Here is a 25,508-nt window from a genome sequence, read left to right as displayed (position 1 = left end):
TTTTCTTTAATTTTTCTTTTTGAAAAAATATTTTTTATCATCATGTTTTTACCGTTTTTATTTCTCCTGTGCATTAGTCTTTACACATTTATACTGTCTTAACAGCTTGTCAGTCACTTGTGAAGCACTTTGAGTTGCTCCAACCTGTACAACAGGTGCTATACAACTAGTTTTATTGGTTGACTGGTTGATTGTCTGACAGTCCTATTTAACATAAACCACACGGAGTTAATCTGTAGTGAAATGTGTTAAAATTAACATAAATTAAAATGTTGCAGGCATTTGTTCAGTTTTCAATATGGATATAAACCACATATAAACCTGGGAGTTTTGTTTAGTAGGTTGAAAAAGACTTGAATGGCATTTATAATGAATGCTGTTGAATTAAAATGTGATTAAACCAAACATGCTGAAGTAAAAAGGTGTTTCAACACTTCTGTCTTCAGTGTGTCAATCAACAAACAGACAGGGCAATAATTTGGATTAACATTTATTCATGAAAAGGTCGTGTAGAGACCACAGAGTTCATTAATGACAAGTGTCCATCCAAACATGGCAGCGATACAGGAGGAAAATACAGCACACAGCTAAACCACAGTCTTTAAAAAATAAAATCAGTGCACAGAATCTTACAAAGATTGCATAATATAAAGTAAGGTTATAAAATTTCCCAGAAATAGTGCAATTTTACCACCACCAGGAAAATAAAATGAAACCTGCTCCACTTTCAATGCCAATTGCCTAAATGCTCCACTTTCCACAGAGCCAAAATGTTTTGGTTTTCTCCGTGTGAATTACTTCTAACGAGATGTGATGCTTTTTGTTCTGGGCGCAGGGATACGAGAAGTGCAAAGCCAATGTGCTTTAATGACTACATGTTACTGAGACTGACAGACCCACAGAATACACATGAGTGTTGGAGTACCCACAAAGTTTAAAGAATTCTGAGAACACAAACCCTTCATTTCACTTGAGAAAACAATAAGTGTATATATGACATCCCAAAAACCCATCCATCCTGGCCACACGTATAAAAAGTAATGCAGAGCCAGTGTTTTTATTTAATGAGGGAACAGGGCTACATGAGTGCAAACTAAATGTTGACAGGGTTTAAATAAAGTTTTCACATTTAAATCAGAACCTCAAGCATTACTCTAACTCACTTTAAGAGTATTTGATGTGCATGTGTGGAAGTCTGTGGTGCATGTTCAGAAAATCAATCAGCGTCTGACTCATTTCTTCAAAAACCTCACAAACACAAACCTTCTTCCCAAAACACGAGTCTGATATTTTGTAAATCAGCTCTTACTTAACTTCAGTAAATCATGACGTAGCAGGTTAAAAAAAGCATCAAATAAAAACAAATGGAAGCTACTGCATAAACACATGAAAGTCACTTGTCCCAGACACCTTGTGCAAAAATGAAAAACCACCACTACAAAATATCTGTGCTGTGAGTCTGAGAGATGGACACGTGACGGAGCTCGGGACAGAAAATAACTTTTATTCAAATATCTAGAATTTATATTTAAAAACCCTCAAATAAACCTTCAGCATCTCCTCTGCCACGAGATGAACTTCAAGTAAAATGCCACAGATGATATTCTGTCCTCCAGAGGAGCGGCAACAGACACAACACTTGACAGTTTAATGATCACACTGCAACAAACACTTGTAGTGTTGATGTGTTTTTGCTGAGTTTAGAGAGCAGAGTTTGTGTTGTTGCTGCACTGAGACACATTAGACTGTCAGCTGTTCTTGTTGTTTTGTCCACCGCCCTGTCAGAGGAAGCTCCTCATTCAGACAAATATCACCAACAAATCACATATTTCTCTACAAAGTGTCTTCAATTCCCTTTAACCACGTCATCCTCTCACCTGAAAAATTACAATTTGTGGGTTTGCTGATAGGTATTACACCAACAACGCACCTGCTCATATAAAGACTAGATTATGCAGAAACAGTTGCAGCTACACACAGTATATACAACACAGTAAACACACACACACACACACACACGCACGCACGCATACACACGCACTAAACAACAAAACACAGCTGCATGATTAAAAGTGGCACCAAAGTGAAACAGAGTGACAACAGGAGCTCCGCAGAGCGTCACTGCTGCGTTTCAAACCCTCTCCTCACTCAAAGCCGAACGTACATTCAAAATCTGTTTGTCAGAAATCCTCAGAAAACCTGGCTGAGAGATAAAGGACGTGTCAACAAGCCCCCCCTCCTCCAAATCTGGATCTGAACCCAACCTCAAGCTCCACCTCTCCACATTTGAGGCTGATCGGCCCTGGCTAACGTCTGATGAGGGCAGTGTGCTACATGTACTGGCGTGCATATTCTACACTACATTCCCAAGCTATGGGTTCTATTTCAAAGCTAAACATGTAGAGAGGAAGGCCACAGATCAAAGACCATCTGTCCAATATCCTCATCCCAACATCCGTCTGCCACATCTCTAAATAATCAAGCTCCACTTGAGCGTGCATGCTGAAACACTCAGAGTTTCAATGTGGGTCTAGACATGGAGACGTGCACGGTGGTGGAAAACGAGGACAAGGGACTTTGCTCTTCAACCTCAGAGGAAAAACACTTGATAATTATATGGGGCTTTATAAAGACTCTGTGGAGGACTAATATCTCTTCTCCAGTGTGTTAACAAACAGGCATTTATTCCACTGCCCCACATCAATAATAGAACTATTATGCAAACTACTAATGCACATGCTACTGACACTAAAAACCAAAAGTACTTCTCAGTGTCAATGTGTGAGGAGGTGTGATAGTGTGTGGTTCAGAGATGTGCTGCTTTGGTTCAATTGTGGATGGATTCCATTTCTGGTAGTGTTTAAAAACAGTTTCACAAACACAACAGACAAAAACACCTGAAGAGACGAGCAAACGTACTTACTGTTACTCCTCCCACACAGGAGGACGGATGGAAAGGGTTACAAAGCATAAATATTACATATTATATATATTTTTTTCCATTTACTGATTCCCTGTGAAGATAAAAAACACTGTTAGAAAGAGGAGTAGGTGTCGCATCAGCGTGTCGAGAAAGACTGCAGGCCCTTCGGTCAGAGCGGTTCAGAAAACACGGAGCACCAGTGGACGAGGGTTACACACATGCACACCTCAGACCCACAGAGAGGAGCAATGACAGCCCCCAGCCCAGATTACACACACAGTCAGTCTTCAGTGTATGTGAGCCCCCACCCAGGTCTGTTGCGTTCGTTTCAAGGCGGTGGGGGTCGGTTTGCGTGGAGCGGGCGCGTGCTGGCGTGAGCCTTCAGGCGCTGAAGCCCGGCGGGTCGGTATTGGTTAGTCCTGGTCAGTCACCAGCCTGCTCCCTCTGATAGGCGAGTTCAAAGCTGGTGCACGATGCTGTCTGTGTGGTTGACTGAGACGGCGCCGTCCTGGCGCAGCCGCTGCCACTGGAAGGTTGTGCTGAGGGAGCCCATCTCATCCTCCTCGTTCTCCTGCTCCTTGGCAAACTCCATAAACACCTGGAGGACAAAGACACAGAGGAAGAGGAGGAAGAAGAGGAGAATGAGACACTGGTTTGATCTGTGATTTACACTGAGTCTGGGCTCTCTCTTTTTAACCACCTACCTGCTCTAAGGTTGACTGGGAGAAGTTGTACTCTTCAAAGTTGAAGGTTTGCTTGGCTGAACATAAACAGAGATAACGAAGATAAATTCAAGTGGATGAGTTGGCAGATATGTCCCAAATGGTAGAGGTGTAGAGGTGTGTGTGTGTGTGTGTGTGTGTGTGAGTGAGAGAGTGAGAGAGAGAGAGCTCAGCTGTGACTCACCGCTCTCTAACTGAGAGAAAGACTTGGCCAGTGATTTGACATCCTCCATGGGGATCTTGTAAACCATTAGAGTAGCAAAGCTGCAAAGACAGAATCAGCCAACAGAATTAGATGGAGCAGTGTGTGCGTGTGTATGTGTGTGTTTGTTCTGTTATGAACAAGCTGGTGCCCATTTCTTTACAATCCTATGTTCTTCTCAGCTTTTATTTTGAAGGGTAAATGTGAACATTTCCAGTGTTATATTTTCTGCATTTCACTTTCACAGAGCAAAACAAAAAGAAAAGTGTTGCAATTATGTTTTTATAGGAGTAAATTAGTAGATATAGCATTTAAATGTAGAATTTTTCCACTTCCCTATAAGGAGGAATGGTCTGTATTCTAACTTCTGCTAGCTTTATTTCCTCCTTCCATTTTGGACCTGTGTTGGAAGAGTGAAAAGCGATGGAGAAGTGGGATCACAGAGCTTATTTTCAGTCTCTGCAGTAAGACATTCATAGTGTTGCACTTGGTTGTTCACATTAAAAAAAAGCCATGAACAGTTGTGTAACAAATGAAAAAAGAGACGTACAAAGCCTGGCTCCTCTCTCACCTCCGCACAGTTGGACAATCACAGTGTGAAGTGAGTGTGAACGCTGGATCTTCCCTTTCAGAAAGTTACAGAAATAGTTGGGTTGGGTCTCACCTCTCCTGACGGGCAGCATGAGGGAAGATCCGGAGGATCTCTTTGTGCAGCAGCGCCACCTGCTGAAGCCCCGTCAGCTCCTCTCTGAGCTTCACCTCCAAACTGTAACCTCGACCATATTTCCCTTTTAAATGTTGGATCGAGCCGATACACCTGACAGAGAAAAATGAACAGCATTAACTGATCCAGATGATTTTTTTTTCCACCCTGAATGTCTTGTCAAAGAATAACACACAGCTGCGAGTACCAACCTCAGCTGGCCAGAAACCATGATGGCTACACGGTCACACACGGCCTCAGCCTCCTCCATGTAGTGGGTGGTGAGGATGGCTCCCCGCTGACGATTCTTGAACGCAGCTCGTATGGCTCTCCTACACATAGCAGTGACACATGTCCTCAAGTGAAACACTAAATTCTTTCTTTTCTGTAGCTGAACATTAAGACTTTCTTATTGTCATATGAACATGGTCTCACCACATGCGCTGTTTAGACTTGGGGTCCATCCCTGATGATGGTTCATCCAGTAAGACGATCTGAGGATTCCCGATCATACTCAAGGCAAAGCACAACTGGAAACAAACAAGACGTCAGTGTAGTGAAAACTGTGTGGAAATATTTAACACTAATTAACACATATATTCAATTTGTTTCATCAGAAAGCTCAAGTGGCTGAAAAGCATCATGTAAGTTGTAAAATACTGAGGAATTGTAAATCATCTGCTGATGTGAATGGAGTTGTCAAGAGGGGAAACCATGACATGCTGGCAGAATGTGAAGCACGTTAATGGGAATGTGTCAACTGAGAGTTTAGATTATCTATAGTTAAAAACAGTGTTCTCACCTTCCTCTTGAGGCCTGCTGATAGGCTCTTGGCTTGTTTGTTCAAGTGGTCCTTCAGCTCCAGAGCGTTCACCACACTGACAACAACAGTTGCAACTGTCACATCACTAACATCAACTCAAGGACTGCTGCATAGCTTTACATGGTTGTTTAGTATCAAACAAGTATTTGATTACCAGAGCCATTCATCGTCTCTCTGTGTTAAAAGGAACAATAAAATACTGTGAATACAATCTCTATTACTCAATTTAAGGTACAGTTCAAGGTATTGGTACACTGAGTGTTCACACTATGGGATGGATATTTGAAAAAGATGTGCATGTCTCACTGGAAGAGGAGACAAAGAGTCACTGCGCCATCATCTGTGGCCTGTGGTGCAGTACTTGGGTCCCAAGCACAGCTGGAGACTGTGACTTACCGTCTGATGATCCCTGGTACGTCCTGGCCTCTCAGCCCCTTGATGGCAGCGTAGATCTCCAGGTGTTCCTGCAGAGTGATCCGGGGCCACAGAGGGTTCACCTGTGGACAGTAGCCCACATGCTCCAGAGGGTTGTCCACTGGACGTAACTCTGTACTATAGTCTCCCATCAGCACCTGGACAGAAGAAAACAGACAACACTGAGTTATAGTAATTATAAAATTGATGGATGAATGCAGAACATGTTTCTGGGACAAAGCGAAAGGAAGAGTATTTCTTTTCCAGGCATCAACACAATATATCGACAGCATGTTTTAAAGGTAACATTTCTACTAACTTCAGCTGTAAAAATGTGCAATTTAATTTTCCAGCAATTACTTATTATCATTTCATTATAATCTGTGATGTACCTGGCCTGCAGTGGGGTCAGTGTCACCTGACAACATGTGCATGACGGTGCTCTTTCCTGCTCCATTGGGGCCCAACAGTCCAAGAACTTCACCTGAAGAAACAGCATTCAAGTTGTGATGTTAGTGAACTGTAACTTTTTCCTGAAATCAATATTATGGTTTCCCCTCAGGTTTCTTAGACAATGTGAAACTGCTGGATGCTTTATACAACAGTTTGGAAACCATGCAACGTAAAAAAGCAACAGTCTACATGACAAAGACTGCACGTACCTTTGCGCACACAGAAAGAAATGTTCTTTGTGGCCACTTTCCTCCTCTTGTTGAGAGAAAAACCTTCTCTTCTGCCCTTGTACTGCTTTCTCAGGTTACTCACCACCACAGCTGGTTTCTAAATGGACACACAGTGAAGAGACACAAAATTACCTTGTTTTCAGTGAATACCTTATGATGACCTTATTTTCCTGTACCAGAGGATGAGATATTCACTCACCTCCTCGCAGGACTGGCAGGTGAGGGCCTCCTTAACTCTGGCCTTCTCCATCTGTACATCCTCATCCTCGTTCAGCCCTTCTTCTGGGTTCTTCTCCACTTTGGGCTTTGCCTTGGACGAGATCCTGTGAATCAAAAAACATCAAGTTTGGCTCTTGGTCAAACATTTATTCTGACAAATCTAGATGCACAACTTTCCACTATGAAAACATGAACTTTCATGTATCTCAGTTCAGACTTAGAAGCTCACACTGTTCATTTGAAAGACAAAGCAATAAACCTCAGTGTTTAAGATATAACTGTACCAAGGCTTCCTGTAATCTGAGCTATGACCTGAAATCTGAGCATCACCTGCAGAACTGATCATTTTTCATAGTCCTCCCTCCGTAATGGATCTCAAGCCAACGAAGCAGGAAAAGCAGCAGGATACACTGGAGATAGGGCTAAACACAGAAACAGACAAAGATTAAGGCTGAACACTCACCTCTGCAGCCCCTTTATCAATGCTTTGGCTAAATGATTTTAAATGAGGTACGTACAGCTACAACTGCAATGAGCAGGTTCTTCCACAAGAAGTTCTCCTCGTAGAGAGAAGGGAGGAAGGTCGCCTGTGAACGGTGGAAAAAACATCACTGAGTTGATTCCTGCTTGTTCCATCAGCTTGTGTTTGAAAACGTTCTCTCAAATTTACTTCAAGGATCTTCAGAGAGCATCCTGATTCATTTTATATAGTTCACTTTATTTGAAAAATACCGTACATATTTAGGATTTCTACCATAAATTAAGATAACTGATTCTGAGAAAAATATCTGGCTCTTTAGCTGCTAGGCATCCTAGTTTTTTCATTAGCTCATCTGTAACTTTGTCTGTCTAACACTGGGCAGGTAACCTGCATTTATTAGAGCTTGTGTGCTGGAAATTGCTACCTATGGTTTTATATAAGAGGGATAGTAAGGAGCCAGAGGGACTTAATCATACAGTCTACTGTAGTGCAACTCTTCGACGACATACTGTCTACAATACAGTTTAATGCGGTTTAAAGACGATAAAAGCCACACAGACAAACACTTTGAGAGAACTGACTGTTTGCCTTTGTTGAGCTCCTACCTTGGTGATGCAGTTGAGGCAGCCCATGAGAGGGTACAGAGGGTTGAAGAAACATAAGAGGTTGTGCAGGTTTCGGGTCAGCCCAGGGTTGTCGTTCACAAACGACAACTGAACCAGTGAGGCTGATACCACACACACCTGAGGCACAAGTCATTCATTTAGTAACAAAAAAAAACCTTTCATGTCATTCTAATAATGAGAAACATCCAAAAGTAGAATTATATACTGAAGCTGCTTTGGTGCTTCAGTAAGAACAAGAAGCTGGAGCCCTTTCAGAATAACCATAAGATATTTTGGAAGCTGGTGACACCTTTATTTTTCAATCTGTGTACATAAAGCATCCTGTCTTACCATCATGGAGATGACAGAGAAGAAATCCTTGTTGCTCTGGACTCGGGCGAAGCCAAAAGAAAACACATAAGTGAAGAGGATCATGGCAGGACCGAAGCCAACGGTACACAGGACCTGGGAGAGAGGAGAGAAGTCATTAAAATGATTTTTACTAACAATACTATATTAAATGTTCTACAGTGCTATAGTGAGGCGCAGAGTTTAACCAGCAGTACAGACCACAGCCGTGAGGTTGCTGGAGGTGAGCAAGTTTCCAGTGTGGAAGGAGAAGAGGATGCTGGTCATGCAGGACAGGATGAGGTAGTAGAAGGGGATGTCCACCGCTGCCTGACCACACCAGTAGGCTGATGGTACCAGACCAGAGATACGCAGTGTAGAGCGACACTTGATCTGAAGAGTAAAAAAAAAAAAAATCAGGCAAATGTACAAGTAGTACAATAGTCAATATGAGATCACAGCCATCAGGAGTAATTTAAATCTAAGTGCTAACATCTTCTATGTTCTCTAGAATAAATGATTAGCAGGTTCACTATTGGAGTAACTGAAACTGTCCTGACTTGGGGATTATGCTGAGCCAGTAGTCTACACCAGAAAGCGGGACAGCAAAATTTACTTGTGCATCAACTCAGAATAGGTGAGTCTCCACCAGTTTGTAATTGGTCAAAAACACAAATATGCAAGTCAAAGTTGAATACTAACGCTCCAGGGGGATTTATCTTTGCGGCCAAAGTGAATCCACTGATTTCTAATTAGATCAATCTGGTGAGAAATTTTGCTGTTATGAATTCTGGTCTGACTGGGTGCTGATATACCTAACACCTAAGCACAACGTACCCATGTTGTTAGACATCATTACCTTCTCTCTCTCCTTTCATGTTTCCTGCTGCTTCCTACGTCTCAAACTGCCCAGCAAAACCAAAATGACCCAAAACAAAAGCTTTAAAAAATGTGGCAGACTTTAAAATCTCCACATGAACTCTAAAATGCTGTGGTGGAACAGTGTTGAAAATTAGGGTGTCCTTGCTGTGAAGTGCAATATATCTTGCTGAACAGATTAAATTAATCATGATTACTGGGAGTAAGTGGTTACCTCTCGATCTCGTGTGTGGTCCATTGCAAAGTATGCAGGCATTCCAGCTGCTAGCATTCCCAGTATAATGGCCTCTATGTACACCAGAGCGTAGGACGTCGCATCTGGGATTTGCTGATGGATGTCACAATGGGAAACTTAGATATCTTTGAATGGTTTATGGAAACAGGAAAGATGAGATCTGTCACTTCTGACTCCATAATACTCACATAATCAAACGGTTTGGTCCAGGTTCGGATGTGTCCAGTACCATTCAGGCCTCTTAGAAGAGCATTGCTCAGTATATTGACAGCCATAGGCAAGGAGTGGACTGTGGTGCTGTTGAACGCAACACTGTATCTGAAACCCTGTGAACAGAAAGAAAATAAAGGGTTAATAAGTGTAACATGTAGGCAGGTGAACTGCACTTCATCTAAATAAAAAGCTCTCAGTTGGAGGACTCAGTGGTTCTTGAACAAAGAGCCCTTCATCTGGAACACAACCAGCACATTCACAGTAGGTGGAGGTGCTGCAGGAGAGGTGAACCCACATCTGATGCTTCATCTCCAGCCCCATCAAATATCTGGTTATCAAAATTAAATTCAATCTGTCCAACATTAAAGTGACCTTGCTGGATCCCGTTACGTTGATGGCGGCGCTGTGGGGGGCTGCGGCCATGTAGTCACCGTGTTTCATCATTTCCACTTTGATGTCCTGAGACTCCAGGTTGTGGATAAAGTCAGAAATATCGGAGCCTGTTGGCACAAGAAAAAAACAAAACAATGCTAGCCCACGTAGAACTGCAGGGTGAGGAGTTCAAAACTGCAGCAAGAGTAAAGAGATATTCAGTGGATTCAGTGGAACAGTTCTTATCGATTATGATTTACTGTGTAATTTAAGAGCTGTACAGCAGTCAATATCCCATCACAATATTTACAGCAGCACTTTCTGACAGAAAGCAGATGTGAGGTCTCACTGACAGGACAAATCATAACAAAAGCTGAAAGTAGAATCACCTGTATCATTTTTTCATTAGTCTGTGTAGCTGAAGTAATAGTTATCATAGGGCTTAGGGAGTTATTCACTGAGTCTGGTCTAGTTTTACAGCACAAGTTTCATGTGTTTANGCAAAAGCTGAAAGTAGAATCACCTGTATTATTTACTACAAGGTGTATGTATCATAGTTTCAGTATGCATCATNTAGTTATCATAGGGCTTAGGGAGTTATTCACTGAGTCTGGTCTAGTTTTACAGCACAAGTTTCATGTGTTTATCTTAAAAAAAAAAAATACTACAAGGTGTATGTATCATAGTTTCAGTATGCATCATGCATTGTGCAGCCAGCATCCAAAATATCAGCTATCAGTAGAATCACCTGTATCATTTACTACAAGGTGTATGTATCCTAGTTTCAGTATGCATCATGCATTGCGCAGCCAGCATCCAAAATATCAGCTATCAGCTAGTCGTTACGCCCCCCCTCCCCCCGAGGACATGAAAGAAAATCTCATCCTTTGGAAAACCTCCAGCGGACTCACCTGAGGAGTTCTGAACCAGGAGGCTAGTGCTGTATCTCCGGGGAGACTGGTTCCTTTTGAGGAGGTAAATGGGCAGAAACTGACGGTCTGGTGAGTGAATCTGGATGTTTCCTGTGGCCAGAGACAGGACGAGCACTGCAGCGACAAACACCAGGAACAAGGCCAGACTGAAAGACAAGGGAGATGGTGAGAAAAGATAGGATTAATGGAAGGGACAATGTCTCAAAACACATGAGCACTGATTCTTTACAACCCTACAGAAAAATATATATGTAGTGTAGTTATGAATGACTGATCTGAAACTGTCTCGTCTTCAAATTATTTCTGTCACTGAACACTCACGTGTAAACAAAGGCCTTCCTCTCTCTGCGCATGTTGAGCATGTGCAGCCAGGCCACAGTGCTGAACTGCTGCCGCCACAAAGCATGACCTGACACAACATCTGACTTGTTGTCGGAGAACGTGAGCAGCCGCTGGTCTGTATCATCCAGAGAGGCGTTGTCGCCCTCATCCTCAGCCTGTTCCCGATTAAATACACTGTAGTCTGGAGACATTAAACAAACAGACGGAGAAATACGGTCATTTTCTTGAATTAGGAATTCACTTTTTTCACTGCTTTAGTACCACACTCACCAGCTTGATCCACTTCAGCCTCTGCCTCCAAACGAAGGAAAACATCCTCCAGTGTTGTCATGGAAACCCCATAGTTGATAATTCCCAGATCAGGTTGACAATCGAGCTGTGAGAACAAGCCTACGAAAGACAAATTAATCATGACCTGCTGCTGGTCCACTGCTGTTACTGTCAAAGCTCAGTCACAAATGAGTTGCAGTAATATATTTAGCATTTGTCTACTGATTGACTGTGTTGACAGTAAGAGGCTGGAAATAACTACAAAGTGAGTATCAATACAGCAATTTGAAACAGGCACTATTGTTTTTACATACAGTATCTATACAGTGTGATCTGACCTGCAAATGTGTCCATGCTCTCAAAAGGCAGAGTGAACGTCAACTCTGCTTCATGCTGCCGAGACAACTTTGCTTTGGGAACATGCTGCTGGACCATTGAGGTGATCTGTTCAGCTTCACATCTCTCATTGACAGACATTCTGCAGGGGAGGCAGAAAACATTAACCTAAAACTATGGTTTTAGACACAGATTGTTATGATGACATAAAAATTTATCAAAATATTCTTTAAGTGAAGCATAATGTCACATTTTCTTTTACAATGATTTGTAGCAATGGTTCACCAAAGGGCCACTAGGGTTTCAAATCCAACGATGGGCCCTGCTCTGTGACAATCGCCCTTATTTAAAGCTGCAACAATAAACTACATCAGGAAGTAAAGACTACTTGCCTGAGATGATATCCAACACCACACTTGATCTTGAGATACAGCGAAGAGCCAACACATTTCAGCTGTCCTTGAGAGATCACAGCTTTGCGATCTGGAGAAAAACAATATCATCTGTGTTTAACTGTAACAACAGATCAAGTGGAAACTGTGTGATTGTGAAAAGCTGCTGGCAAGTGTTGAAGGAAGCTGTGGTGTTTGTGTAATCAATACTTGGTCTGTTATGATTCAATAAAGCATATTACTCATAGCTATAAGGAAGTGGTACATTTAATCTGAAGTGTGCACCGAGTGAAATATGATCCTGACCTGCAGATTCTTTAAGGGCTGAGGAAAGCAAATGTGTTATCTTTGAAGGTTCGATAGGGAGAGTAGAGACAGGTAGACTATTGTACCAGGTGGAAACGTTCCTGATAGGGATGAGCAGCTCAGAAAATGAGGTGCTTTCCTAGCAACATCTACAGTGGAGACTGAGCAATACTTTAGAATTAGACCATTCAGACCACCCTGTGTGTGACTGCTGACCAATCTCTTCTCCAACATGTTAGGTTTGTACTTTTGTTATCTGAAGAATAAAAATTTTGAGTCAGTATGAAATTCCCTGTCCTCCTATGTCTGATTTGGTTCCTATGAATCGAGGAGTGAATGTTTTTTGAAGAATTGAAGAGGCCAAATGAATCTCAGAAGATAAAGAAAAAATACAATTGCAAGTTGTCAACATTTCTTCAGATGGAGAAATAAACTATGTCATCTGTATACAAGTAAATTTTACCCTTCCAATTTCCAAACTGGGATGACATCTGGCTAATTGGTTTGGTGTCCGTAGGTGTGTGTACATTATGTAACAGGTATATTTCATACCAGCGAGGATGTCGGCCTCATCCATGTAATGTGTGCTGAGGACAGTGACTCTGCCAGCTCTGCGGTTCTTCAGCAGCGACCACACCTGGTGTCTGGAGCACGGGTCCATTCCTGCTGTGGGCTCATCCAGGAGCAGGATCTGACACAAACAAACATGATGCAAACTGCTCAGAATGGGCCGATGATCAGCTGACGTTATCATAGTTACTGATGAGTTACTGATAACTCAAGGCATTTCAAAGACTAGGATACAAACACAAACAAATCAAAGTGTATGAGCATTTGTCCATTTTAATATACAGGCACCTTGGGATCTCCCAGAATGGCGATGCCCACAGACAGCTTCCTCTTTTGGCCTCCACTCAGATTCTTAGCCTGAGCAGTCATGATCTTTTCCAAGTCCAGATCCTTCAGCACTTTGGTGACCTCAAAGAGAAACAAATATACACCATGGACAAACAGCCTGACATGTTACAGTCCACCTCACACAGCAGTTCTGGATAAGCCATCAAAAATTAGAAAAAGGTCAGATTGATAACTCCAGCTGACATTTCCTACCACAAAATTTCTACCTGACTAATATTACCAAGTATAAGACAAAGGCTCTTCAGCCAGCATTTAAAAGAGGCTCCTCTCTCTAAATTACCTCTGCGTCAATATCTGCTGGTGGGATCCCTTTGATGGCGGCAAATATCCTCAGGTGCTCCTCCACAGTCAGCACATCAAAGATTATGTTGAACTGGGGGCAGATTCCCACCAGCTGCTTCATTTCAGACCCATCGGCAATCTCTGCTACCGGGGAGCCGTAGATGGTGGCGGAGCCGTTAGTGGGCGGACAGATGCCACACAGGATGTTCATGAGAGTGGATTTTCCAGCCCCGCTGTGTCCCAGCAGAGCCGTTATCTGGCCCTCATAGATGTCAAATGTCAGACCTGAGGAGGGGATGTAAAGAAGAAGGATGGCATCATGAAATCAATCAGAATAACTGGACACACTGTGAAGTCTAGCCAGTTTATACTGTGAGAACTTGAGCATATTACAACAATTGTCTTTTACCTTAATTGAACTAATTAAATCAAAGTGTTCAGGCCTTACCTCTTAGAGCTTCCACCACGTTGTCCTTCTCTTTGTACACTTTCCGGATGTTGTTGATGCTGCAGAGATTGAAGGAGCAAGCGATGAAGAAAAGATATTAAGAGAAATGAGAGAAGTGTAAACACAGCATGAGTGTCAGAGTGAAGAGCAGCTCTCAGGTTACAGGCTAGTCCCACAGGCCCCTCTCAGCCAGTGGAGCCATGGTGTCTGGCACTGAACCAAGAACAAAATCAGGCAGCATTTTTAACTCAGCCAGGCACTGATTGCTACTGGAAAAGTCTACATTTCTCTCCTCAGACTTTAATATCAAAGGGCTCATCCCTGAACACATGTTTTACATATTGATATTTTGTGAACAATATGCTAAAACTGCACATTAAGTGACAATAGTGCTACAAAAGCATCCACCACACAAAGGTTTTTGATTGAACTGGATTGTAGTAACATTTCCAGAAGCAGCACTTACTGTAACAGACTGTAAACACTCATTACAAAAAATAACTTTTAATTCAACGATGCAAGATCAGACTTTTACCGAATGGCTTCTTTCCCTCTGAACTCAGGTGAAACTGGTTCAATAGACTCATCTCCACCAGGAGTCCCGTTCACCTCTGCGTCGTATACTGAGCTCACTTCAACGTAGCGCTTTGTGCGTTTGGACCAATAGGATGGTTTCAGGAAGTACAACAGGGACCTCCTCATTCCAAATTCACCTGCATATCAGACAAAATGTATTAACTATTACACATGATAATAATATTCAAATGTTACAATGATACAATGTTAGGTTAAGATTAGTTGGGAAACCAACTAACAGTATATAAGTAGACTTAACTGGGTGTAAATTATATTGAGGTATACAATATGTGTTTATTTACCAGGCAGCACCTGGTCCAGGTAGACAGCCAACAAAAGGTAGAGGATGCAGTCCAGAACCAGCATGATCAGGGGTACGTAAAGAGGATGAGGGCCATTGGCCAAGGAAGAAAACACAGCACCATCTCCCTGAGCCTCCAGGTAAACCACCTGACATATGTATAGACACACACACATGTACAAATCAAATCCCTACGGCCACAATAATTTGTCTCCACACTGTGCATCATTTTCCCATTAACTGCATGTATCCTATTATTCCTTAGTGTGTTACCTGTGCAATCCCTATTGAGAAGGCGCTGGGGGAGAGCAGGCAGAGGAGCCAGACCAACGGCTGTGGGAAGTCCTTCATCAGCACGGTGAACAGCGACAGGCAACCGAACACCACTGTCAGCATGGAGCCCACTGTGCTGGCAAACTTGGGCTTCTTAAATAACGGAGTCAGCATGAAGGAGAAAAAGATCTGTGGAGTGAGAAGAGATAAAGAAAAGAAGAAGTGACACCACAAGAAATAAATAAGAAGATACTACTAATTTGGGTGAACAAAGAAAAACATATGTACAGTTTTACTTTTCCTCGATCACAGCTGTACTCACAGATGATATTCCATAGAGGAAGATGAGGAAGAAAATGACAAAGAAGTCACTGTTAGGGAACAGCGCCGTGTACGTAGCAATGATGGACATCAGGATGGACATCATGGTCACCAGCGCAGCATACAGGAGGCCCCATGACAACCTGATGTACAGCACAAAAACGTAAGCATATACACAATCACATGAACATGCAGATACAAATATCTGAAACTACAGTGACCGAGTCTCTCTTCTTTTTTACCAGAAGGCCGTGTCATAGAGTCCCATCATGGTCATGGTGTCTTTGAGACGGTGTTCCTTCTCAGCTGCCACGTTGACGATGAGGAAGGTCACAAAGGGTGTGAAGGCCAGGACCAGGTATATGGAGATGAGGGCGTGGGGGAATTTCTGCACCTCCACAGAACCTGGCTGACCCATCATAACCACCTTCAGGTCCATCTCACTCCACACTGACCGCTTCGTCTGCATCTGTACACAAAAACCAGATTATCACCAGGTCAAACCAGGTCTGCAACTAATGATCATTTTCATTAGCCCTTAATGGAATACAGTTTTTTTTTTAATTCAATAATTGATGATGAAATTGTGAAAATGTTCATCAGCATGTTCTGAGAATTTAGAGTTTCAAATAGCTTGTTTTTCCTGACCAACACTCCAAAAGTCAAAGATGTTCAAGATAAAATGATATGAGAAAAAAGAAAAAGAACCAGCAAATGCTGCTATTGATTGCTTTGTGAATGCCAATTAAATATTTATCAATTCCAAAAGGATAAAAGGATAAGAGCTCATTAACTTATAAGATCAGTCTATTGAAAAAACTAATCTTATTCTTCAAATCAGCGTCATAAACTTCAAATCCTTTAAAATCAGCCCCAAATTTTCTTGATTGTACAAACACACACAGTGCACCCCCCCTTCTTTAGAATCAAGTGGGTTAATCCGAGAGAACATTGTGCTAATTCTTTCTTCTTCTGTGGGTCTCACCTGGATGATGGCTGCATCGATCAGAGACTGGAGGCGGATGAAGCCAGAGTACCAGTAATTAGCTGCTCTGCAGTTCACTGAGCTGGTAAAACAGTTGGCTAGAGAAAAATAAGCACAACGACAACAAAATAAAGTCTATGTCAGATATAGATGACAAACACATTTCAGTTCCAGCAGGTGATTATTTTGCTTGCAGTTGTGTATCTTTCTGTGCACTGCATTTAAAATTCCCAGCCCAACTCAATGACATCTGATCCTCTCAGGAGGATCATTATCAGTGAAAGGCAACTGCAAGGATTTTCCACAGATTAACAATGAGTTTTAAATCTGGATTTTGGATTAGCCACTTAGAAACATTCACAGACTACTCCTGTACCATTCCCAGCATTGTTAAGATTGTGTACTTCTGTTTGTTTTTGCTGAAAGTTGAAAACCTGACCCAGTTTGAGATTGTGCAAGCTGTGGAGCCGTTTTCCCATTTTGGTCAGGAACAATAACTGCCATCCTTATCAAGGGCCTGATTAATGGAGTGCTGCAGAAATGGTTTTCTTTGTGGTAGGTTCACCCATCTCTAAAGAGAACTCTGAAGCTTTGTTTACTAGAGTACAGTCAGATCTAATCTTAATGGAAACACCTTTTTCCTTTTCACATCAACAAAGCCAAACGGACAGTGACTCATACAGTAAATCCATCACTAAATTCATGTAATGCCCTGTACTGTGTAATTAGTGACTAGTGATTACTTTCAAAATTTAAATGCTTCAGTATAGAGTCTTCAAGGTGTCAATCTAGGCAGTATGCAGTATATGTGAAGGTTTACAAAATGCTGTGTCAGTTAAATGTCCTAAAAAATTAGGTTTTGCTTTTGCACCTTTTTATACAAAGCTGTTTGGATTTTTATTTTTTTAAAACAGGAAATCTCAACATGTATGAGAAAGAAAATAAAACAACAAAATACAATACAAAAATACAAGAGAAAGTCACATCAGATTTTACCAATAGATTCTGTGTAATCACTGGGCAGGGGCAGCTGGTTGTACGGGAAACGAAGTCTGTAAGACGTGGCAGAGCTGTCCATGAACACAACACCAACATAGCTGGACGGCTCATACAGGCTGGCGTTCTCCAGGTCCTCCTCACTGGCAAACATCTCCAAACGATCCTGCATGTCTGAAAACACAAGGAGGAGGACAAAAGTGTCATAAAGATTTCAAGAACAATACAGAGTTGTTTTGTACTGTAGGTGTGAAATGAAAGCATAACATAGGTGTCAGGCACTTACGCATCTCCTGGGCCACCTCCTCCATGATGTGGTTAGTGATGTTAGTGATTGGTGTGTAGCCCAGGCCTTTGAAGAAGTGTTCATCCCGCTCCAGCTCCATAGTGCTGATGCCTCCATAGTAAACGTGAGGGTTCAGGGTGCTGATGAGTATCAGGAGACCCAGCAGTAACAGAGGTAAGATCAATTCCTGTACAAACACATAAAATGAACAGCAGATGAGAAAACCTCACATCATTTGTTCATCCTTGGAGAATTGCACTCTAGGTTAGTCTTAAAAGTACCACATTTCCATTCATCCTCTTATCCAGGTAAGCAGGTAAATCAAGCTCATCTGGGGCTTGGCAACTTGATCGTGTACTGTAAAAGATTATCCTGGATCACTGGATCCTCCAGTGATTTGGCTCATTTGGGATTGTCTTTGTACACAAAACAACTATAATCTCATTTAGTAAACACTTTGTCCTTGAAAACAAACCAGGAATTCCTTTCAAACCAACAAAGGTAAGTCCTTAGAACAAATGGTTATATAGGATAAACACTTGGCATCTCCAGCAGGAAGTTAACAAGAGAAATTATTCACGCTGCAGTTTAGGAAATCCCTGGACGTTCCTAACTGTTGTTAAGGAAGCTGCAACTCTTCAAAAGATATGTTGATACACAGAGGCATTAAAAATGCAGCAGTGCAACTTAAAGCCAAATGAAAAATGCATGGCCTAAGAAGAATGAAAGGGGGAAGAGGAACAAGCCATCTTGTTTTTTCTTTATTTAATTCCAAAATCAACTTTTATATTGTGTATACATTAAGGAATACTTCACCAAAAGGTTTGAGAGTCCTTTGTTTGTTCTTTGTTGCATTGGAGCAACCACAAGTGCACTGACTCACACAGACATGACAGCATGGCCACATCATAAGGCTCATTAACTTTGGCTGAGGTTTCCCTGGAATAAAACCTTAAAACTTTCTCAGAGATCCAGATAGAGTATGGATCACAACAGTGTGCTATCCTTTAGAGAAAAGGTGCCTGGAAAGCAGGGTCATGGTTTATCAGTGGCAAAAGAAACCCCCAAAACATCACAGACATTGACTCAGTTATCAGAGTTAAATATATCAACTATGAGGGGTAAAATACTTTCATTTATAAAGAAAAAAATCAAGGACTTTGTTCAAATAAAATGGTAGATATTCTGTATAAATGTAAGCAAGTAATAAAGAATGAAAAATTAGTCAAACTACATTTACAAAGTACACAGATATTAAGTTGAATATTTAAAAAGTTAGTATCTATCACTTAAATGATCTATATTAGGTTCTTCTACACTTACTTTGTACAATGTTTTCTCCATATTTCAACTGACTTTGCTGACAAGTTGGGAGATATTATGACAACTGTCAAACACAGCAATAGAAAAACAGGCACAAGCTGGATAAAACTGAACACCCCAGAACAAGCTTGTGCTCTAAACAAATTCACATCAGTGCTGCTGAAAGCTAAGAACCTGAAGACTCTGTTGCTTGGTCCTCCATTTGATGAGCAGATTCTTGTATAGAAGACTTCTTGTTTGGTGCCAGACTCCAGCATTTCTCCTATACATGGGCTGCATGCTTCCAGCATGCCTCATCTGGATGACGTATGGTCGAGAAGTCTCCCTAATGCTGGCCTCAGCTGGAAGGCAGAGAAATGCCAGAGCCATTACTTAGTATACACAGGAGGACTTAAATGAGTGTTAACTAATTGATTGGTCAATCAGCAGAAGATTTATCTGTAATTTGATAATTAACTAATTACTTTTCTCTATCATATCTGATAGTAAACTGAATATTGTGGGGCTTTCTAATGTCTAATCAACTTGGGCTGTGAAAAATTATGTTGGTAATTTTTCACAATTTATGCAATTTAACAGACAAACAATTGACCGAGAAAATAATCAGCAGATTAATGGATAATGATAAAGGTTAGTTGCAACCCTAATATTCAGTATGTGCCATAGCATTATGATTCATAAAATAGGCTATACATTCAAAACCTTCACCATTGCTTTGATGGATTTTCTATAGTAATGTATTAATGGATCACGGGTGGAGTGATACATTATTGTAAACACCAAAATAAACATTCAATACATTTTCTTGAAAGCACTTGTGGACTTAAGCAGAGTATGTATTTTTCCTTGGAAAGACCTCTAACAGTTGGATGCAATTAGTTTAGCTAAACCCAATTTATCAAACTGAATATAACACTAGCTATAAAACTACCTCAACTACTCAGGGCTGTAGCTTGAACCCTTCGCTCAGTGAGTCATACACTAGTTCAGAGCAGCTCACACTGCTGTGATGCTGGAGTCGCAGTGTTGACAACTGCACTACCACCATGTTCGTGAAGCGGCTAATAATAAAGCGTACCGCAATTGAAACCTAGCGTACCTGACAAATCAGGATTTAGCTGGTTATCGCGAATAGCTAGCTGCCGTTAGCCTGTAAACTAACGCTAACCTGCTATCTGGTGTGTTGGCACGGCTGACAATATTTTTCGTTTGAATTGAACAGGCGTTGTCCACGCCGCTTTGTTCTGATACCCACTGTATTTCAGAAAAAGTGTAACGAGCTACATACGCGAGTCTGCACCCAAAATGAACCGCCAGAAATTATAAAATTGTTTCTCCTGAGCTAACGTGCTGTATGACAGACCGAGTGTATGTGTGCGCATAAGGAATCATGCTAGCAAGCTACAGCCACACAAGCCAATATTCCTGTGAAAAATACATATTCACTGAGAAAAGCAAACATTTAACATACTCACGAATGAAATACATTAAGGCATATCTTTCCTCAGCTTGTGGTTTAACGGCCTTACATTACAGACGTTATTTTATATCAAGTAAACCTCCTGAAACGACCCCAGGTTTCTCACGTCACTACTTCCTCCTGTCAAAGATCCCAGGTCCCAGAAAATATAACGTGAACCAATCAGATCAGCTCTAACTGTTAATGACAACTGTCTGCTCCAATCAGAGAGTGACCAAGTGGCTTTTATTTTCATATCACAAACAGAGCATATCAATATATAAATAAAACAATCACCACTTGTTTTTCGATGATTTCACTTATAATTTACTTTAATTACAAAAAAAATGTAACATATAAAGGTGCCTCCTCGGCGAACAATGTGAATACAAATTAAATGGTTATATCGCAATACGCAAATGAGTAGAATGATGTTTGATAAGAACAGGTGAAATATCATGAGGTCATCTTTTAAGTGCTTGTTAATCTTTTTAAACATCACCTGTATAGTTGAACTGTGTTGAAACCCGCAAAAGTTATATTTTAAATACTTATGACCCCAAACTCTACAAAGATACGCAAATAAGCAAAATTTTGAGGAAATGTGTATAAAATGATCCACAGACATTGCAAATATTTCCATTTGATTGAAAGCCATAAAAACATGGATTCTTAGGTCTGAATTTGCACTGTTAATATCATATAGCTTTCAGGAGAGGCTGAAACTGTGCTGTTAGTTTTTTCCCCATTTACTGCACTTTGTATTAAGTTTATAGATAAATAAAAGATATTCATGGCATTGAAAGCATCCTCACTTTACTTTTAGTGCCTAAAACTTCCACACAGGACTGTGTCTTAAACTGTCAAACCTTAAAGCAACATAGAGGGAAAACTGGATGGGGTTATAGAACGTGTCTATGTTGGTGTGTACTGTAGTATTCCTCTATTCGATTTGAAAGTGGTGATGGCGGTGAGTGTGAGTAGGAGGCTTCTGGGATATCCCTGAATTGAAGGAAGCCATGAAGTGGGGGGGGCACAGGGAGCTGATGGACTATATTGGTCGTCATCAGTAGATCTGGTCCCAACACAGCTCTAACCTGCAGTCGGCAGATGTGGGCAAGACAGGGAATGGAGTCTAGAGGGAGCAAAGAGAATAAAAACAGTTACAATTCAAAGTTTACTACAGATTAGTAGGAGCATATACTGCTGTATATATATTGTCATTGTACCTAAATATGGACTTGGTTCCCAGGTCTTTTCCACCCGTCTTTCATTCAGAATATGTTTTAAAGGGGCAGAAAGAGTTGACCAGTTTACAAACTGTAGTAGGTAATTCAATACCTCGTTGTCTGCCTGTTCCAACCTAGAAAGTATAGAGGACAGAGAAACACTGATCAAGAACCGCCCTCTGATAACTCACCAAAGAAGGAGCAAAAGGGAGAAGAGAGCCTTACATGTGGGGTTGAAGCAGTAGAGAAGGGTCCAATCCTGCCTTCAGAAGCAGAGGAAGCCAACAGGCAGCAAAATGCACTTGGTTTTGTGCCACACAGAGCAGCTCCCTCAGTTCCTGCAGCTTTAACACAGTTTTCCCATGATGTTGTGATACAGTACAGTCCCTGATCAAAGTCTCTGGTCGAGGGATCAATCTGTGCTCAAGTATCAGCTGCAGAAAGTCTGTTTTGTCAGTGGCCAAGGCATACATCCAGTCCTCCTCAGTCAAACTTGCTCCTGCAGCTACCAGCAACCTCACTATTTCACTGAAAGAGATTTTAATCATAGTCAATAGCACACACATCTGTCTTATTTTGTGTGTGTTGTTGGAGTGCGAGTGGATTAAATCTGCTTTCTTACAAACCTGTATGGTTTGTTGGACATTTGACACAAGGCGAGGGCGAGTGGTGAACGGAGGCCAAAGTTGTGTGTGCAGTTCTGGGCATCTGGGCTATAGCCTTCACTTAGGAGCAGCTCGACACTCTTGATCTGACTGTTGTGGATGGTCACGTACAGTGGACTTACCATGCCATCACCGCGGTCACACACACGATCCGTAACAGCTATCAGCTTCCTGAGGATACTGCATCAACAGAATTAACGAATTGACGTTTAATGTAAAAAATTTGTGTGAAACTGCGTATAGCATCTCCAAAAATCAGTACAGTGTGTTTGGAATCAGGTTATGATTAGTGCTGAGATTAAATGAATCACAGCTCTGCTTACTGAATTTAACTTAATTTCAGTCATTTATCAAGAAAAAATGTCAAACGATTTGCTTCTTTTCTCTATTGTTAACAAGATATCCTTAGGTATTAGACTGTGAGTTGGACAAAACAAGCAATAAGAAAGTATCAATTTGGGCTTAGAAAAACTGTAACAACATTTTTCACTATTCTCTGACATATGCTAAATGATTAATCAATTGTTCAAAAAAAACTGACAGACTTATCAATGATGAAAAGAGTAATTAGTTGTAGCCCTAATGATGATACACTGATATTATGACTGAGGCCGGCTGGTGTGAAAGAATGATTGCACAAAGTTCTACTTGTACTCTTGAGTGACTGTTGCAAGATCAAGGGATCGACAAGAAAAATTTTTTCTGAGGTACAAAATTATGAAGAATACTGTTTCCCTAAATACTCTTTTTGTGACAAATGCAACATGTGATGAGAGATCACAAGTAGATACTGTTTCTTTTTAAAGAGGTTATAACCTTATATACTGCCCAACAATGCCTAAATAAAAGACAAGACAAGACAATTACAAGTCAGTACCCGATGTGGCCAAACTCAGCAGCAGCATGAATGGGAAACTGGGGCCAGCCCTGGCTGCAGGTTCTATTAGGATCTGCCCCATGGTCCACCAAGAGATCCACACATGCCTGGTGACCCTCTTGGGAAGCAATCAGCAGTGGTGTAGCCAGATCAGCTGCCTGGGTATTCACATCGGCACCTTAAGTGAAAACCAAATCAAACAAAACTCATTATGTATTCCATTTTACTAGATTATTAAGACAGGAGTGAAAAGAAGAAGCAGGGAGTAGGTTTGACACAATAAATGTCTCTACTCAGCAGCAAATTGCAACATATCAATACTAAACTATGAGCAAATGTGTACACACATGAAAGCATGAAGAAAAATATTTTACCAGCATTAACAAGGATTTCTAGGCATTCCTGCTGTCCATACTGTGCAGCCACAAAGAGAGGGGAGATCCTGTGGTCGTCTAGTGCCTCCAAGTTGCATACATCAACCAGTATGCGCACTATTTCACTGTGACCCTAAGGGAGTAAGAGAGTAAGTTCATTAATAGTCAAGTTAATAGTCGGGATACACCACACAGTGGTGAGTGTGTGTTTGTGAGTTTTATTATTACCTTATAAACAGCTTGATGAAGGCAGGTCCAGCAGGACGCAGTGTGTGTTCTGTTGACCTCTGCACCTTTACCAACCAGCAGTTCCACAACCTCCTTGTGTCCGCCATCTACAGCTGTTGGAAATTAGCAGCTGTTAAATACTGCAGGTGGAATTAATTCAATCAAATTTAACTTCATTATCCAAAAAACAAAATTCATTTGGTCAGAACAGCATACAAGGGTAAAAGCAGTGCAAAAGGTGATGTGCATGTGTTATACCTGCATACAGAGGACAGGACAAATCATTAGTTAGCTGGTTGATGTTGGCATGTGCTTTCAGGAGGAGTCGGACCACTGCCAGGTGTCCACGCTGTGCTGCCAGGTAACATGCAGATTCCCCCTCATGTGTCAAAGAGTTCACATAGGCACGACAGCCATGGGAGGAGCCTGCTGCTCACAGTCAGAACAGGAAAAACTTAAACAAAAGTTGTGTCTTAACTTTAAAGTAAATCTCATAAACTAGCACAGAAAGAATTGAGTGATTCATCATTCAGATTAATATATTCATTCAATATATATATAATAAAATATATTGATAACAAGTTTGATGACTGGTTGAAAATTAATCGTGTAAATAATTTATCAAGCAAGAATTCAAAACATTCTCTGGTTCCAGCTTCTAAAATCTGAGGATTTTCTGTTTTCTCTGTTTTCTATCCTTTTAATGTAGGTTTTGGAATTTAATCTGTCACCATAACCTCTGTGTGAGGGATATTATGCACATTTGTTCTTACGTTTGATAGGAAAGGATTACTCAGTAATGAAATGTAATCATTACTTGCAGTCCCAGTCCAATTTGAAAATGTCACCTTAGATTTTTGGAGCAATTTTACTATTTTATAGATTAAATGACCATCTGAAAAAAATAACAACAATCAAACAATCAGTAGTTAAGTTAAAGACTGTTAAGACAGTAATTCAGGATACTAAACAGTGAGAAACGTCCCAGTTGTGTGGTTTGCCATCAGATAAGCAAAAGGAAACCGTGAACAATAAAGATTCGTCTTTTGCCAAGAGAAATAAACAGATCTATAACCCTGGATTGGTTTAGGCCGTTTTCTTACCGCCGACAGCAGACAAAATTTCTAGCACACACTCCGTGCTGCCAGCTGCTGCTGCCTCATGCAAGGCGTTCCAGCCGCGGTTGTCCCGACAATCCACACTGCAGCCCCGCTTTATCAGCCTCCTCACCCGCTTCCTGCAGCCTGCACGAGCTGCAGCAGCAACACTGGAAACGGTGTCTCTGTAGCACTCCGTGAAGTCCATCCCCTGCCCCAGAAACAGTTATCATGCCATTGTCTGTTTGCCAGTTAGCAATAGAAATAGAAGATAAATCCTTACGGGACATCAAAACACAACTCCAGCCGCCTCACTAACGCCGTAAACTCTTGACATTCCTTCACACAACACTACATACAGTTTTAATTAAATGTGACACGATATATAATTAGTTTAACTCGAATAAAAGTGCTTTTTTACCCAGTGTCAAAGCAACAACGGTCTTGTGATGTGACCGTCGTTGTTCCGT

General features: G+C 41.3%; 2 protein-coding genes across 8 annotated transcripts; both read right to left on the bottom strand.

Moving 5' to 3' along the window:
- Positions 1-5: 5 nt before the first annotated feature.
- LOC111219561 (ATP-binding cassette sub-family A member 5-like) lies at positions 6-20,711 on the bottom strand. 3 transcript variants are annotated; one of them, XM_022742282.1, is made up of 38 exons: positions 20,581-20,711; positions 19,284-19,450; positions 17,787-17,973; positions 17,501-17,674; positions 16,505-16,602; positions 15,762-15,988; positions 15,521-15,662; positions 15,199-15,387; positions 14,927-15,074; positions 14,584-14,761; positions 14,049-14,107; positions 13,599-13,885; positions 13,259-13,378; positions 12,953-13,091; positions 12,095-12,185; positions 11,705-11,844; positions 11,367-11,486; positions 11,076-11,277; positions 10,734-10,900; positions 9,823-9,950; positions 9,426-9,563; positions 9,217-9,330; positions 8,346-8,516; positions 8,127-8,240; positions 7,776-7,913; positions 7,208-7,276; positions 7,020-7,111; positions 6,670-6,793; positions 6,450-6,567; positions 6,180-6,271; positions 5,770-5,945; positions 5,353-5,428; positions 4,986-5,080; positions 4,763-4,882; positions 4,512-4,664; positions 3,830-3,909; positions 3,628-3,683; positions 6-3,521 (listed from the first exon to the last, which is right to left on the bottom strand). In XM_022742282.1, the coding sequence occupies exons 2-38, from the start codon at positions 19,404-19,406 to the stop codon at positions 3,381-3,383; spliced, it is 4,986 nt and encodes a 1,661-aa protein (XP_022598003.1). In that variant the 5' UTR covers positions 19,407-19,450; positions 20,581-20,711; the 3' UTR covers positions 6-3,380. The 3 variants fall into 3 exon arrangements, with proteins under 3 accessions (XP_022598003.1, XP_022598002.1, XP_022598004.1); XM_022742281.1 differs by having other exon boundaries at positions 20,585-20,711; XM_022742283.1 differs by lacking the exon at positions 20,581-20,711 and adding an exon at positions 20,398-20,430.
- A 106-nt stretch (positions 20,712-20,817) lies between these two features.
- On the bottom strand, positions 20,818-25,505 carry LOC111220240 (ankyrin repeat and SOCS box protein 3-like). 5 transcript variants are annotated; one of them, XM_022743259.1, is made up of 10 exons: positions 25,460-25,505; positions 25,045-25,249; positions 24,200-24,370; positions 23,942-24,054; positions 23,714-23,846; positions 23,340-23,517; positions 22,424-22,642; positions 22,023-22,325; positions 21,798-21,931; positions 20,818-21,703 (listed from the first exon to the last, which is right to left on the bottom strand). In XM_022743259.1, exons 2-10 carry the CDS (start codon positions 25,244-25,246, stop codon positions 21,471-21,473), a joined length of 1,686 nt encoding a protein of 561 aa, XP_022598980.1. In that variant the 5' UTR covers positions 25,247-25,249; positions 25,460-25,505; the 3' UTR covers positions 20,818-21,470. The 5 variants fall into 5 exon arrangements, with proteins under 5 accessions (XP_022598980.1, XP_022598983.1, XP_022598982.1 ...); XM_022743262.1 differs by having other exon boundaries at positions 24,200-24,367; XM_022743261.1 differs by having other exon boundaries at positions 25,045-25,279; positions 25,460-25,491.
- Between the last annotated feature and the right edge of the window lie 3 nt (positions 25,506-25,508).

The sequence above is a fragment of the Seriola dumerili genome, unplaced genomic scaffold, assembly GCF_002260705.1.
Source record: "Seriola dumerili isolate Sdu_G_001 unplaced genomic scaffold, Sdu_1.0 BDQW01000068.1, whole genome shotgun sequence".
In the NCBI taxonomy this organism is placed as follows: Eukaryota; Metazoa; Chordata; class Actinopteri; order Carangiformes; family Carangidae; genus Seriola; species Seriola dumerili.
Note: the sequence above shows the minus strand (reverse complement) of the source record. Positions and strands in the feature narration are given on the sequence as shown.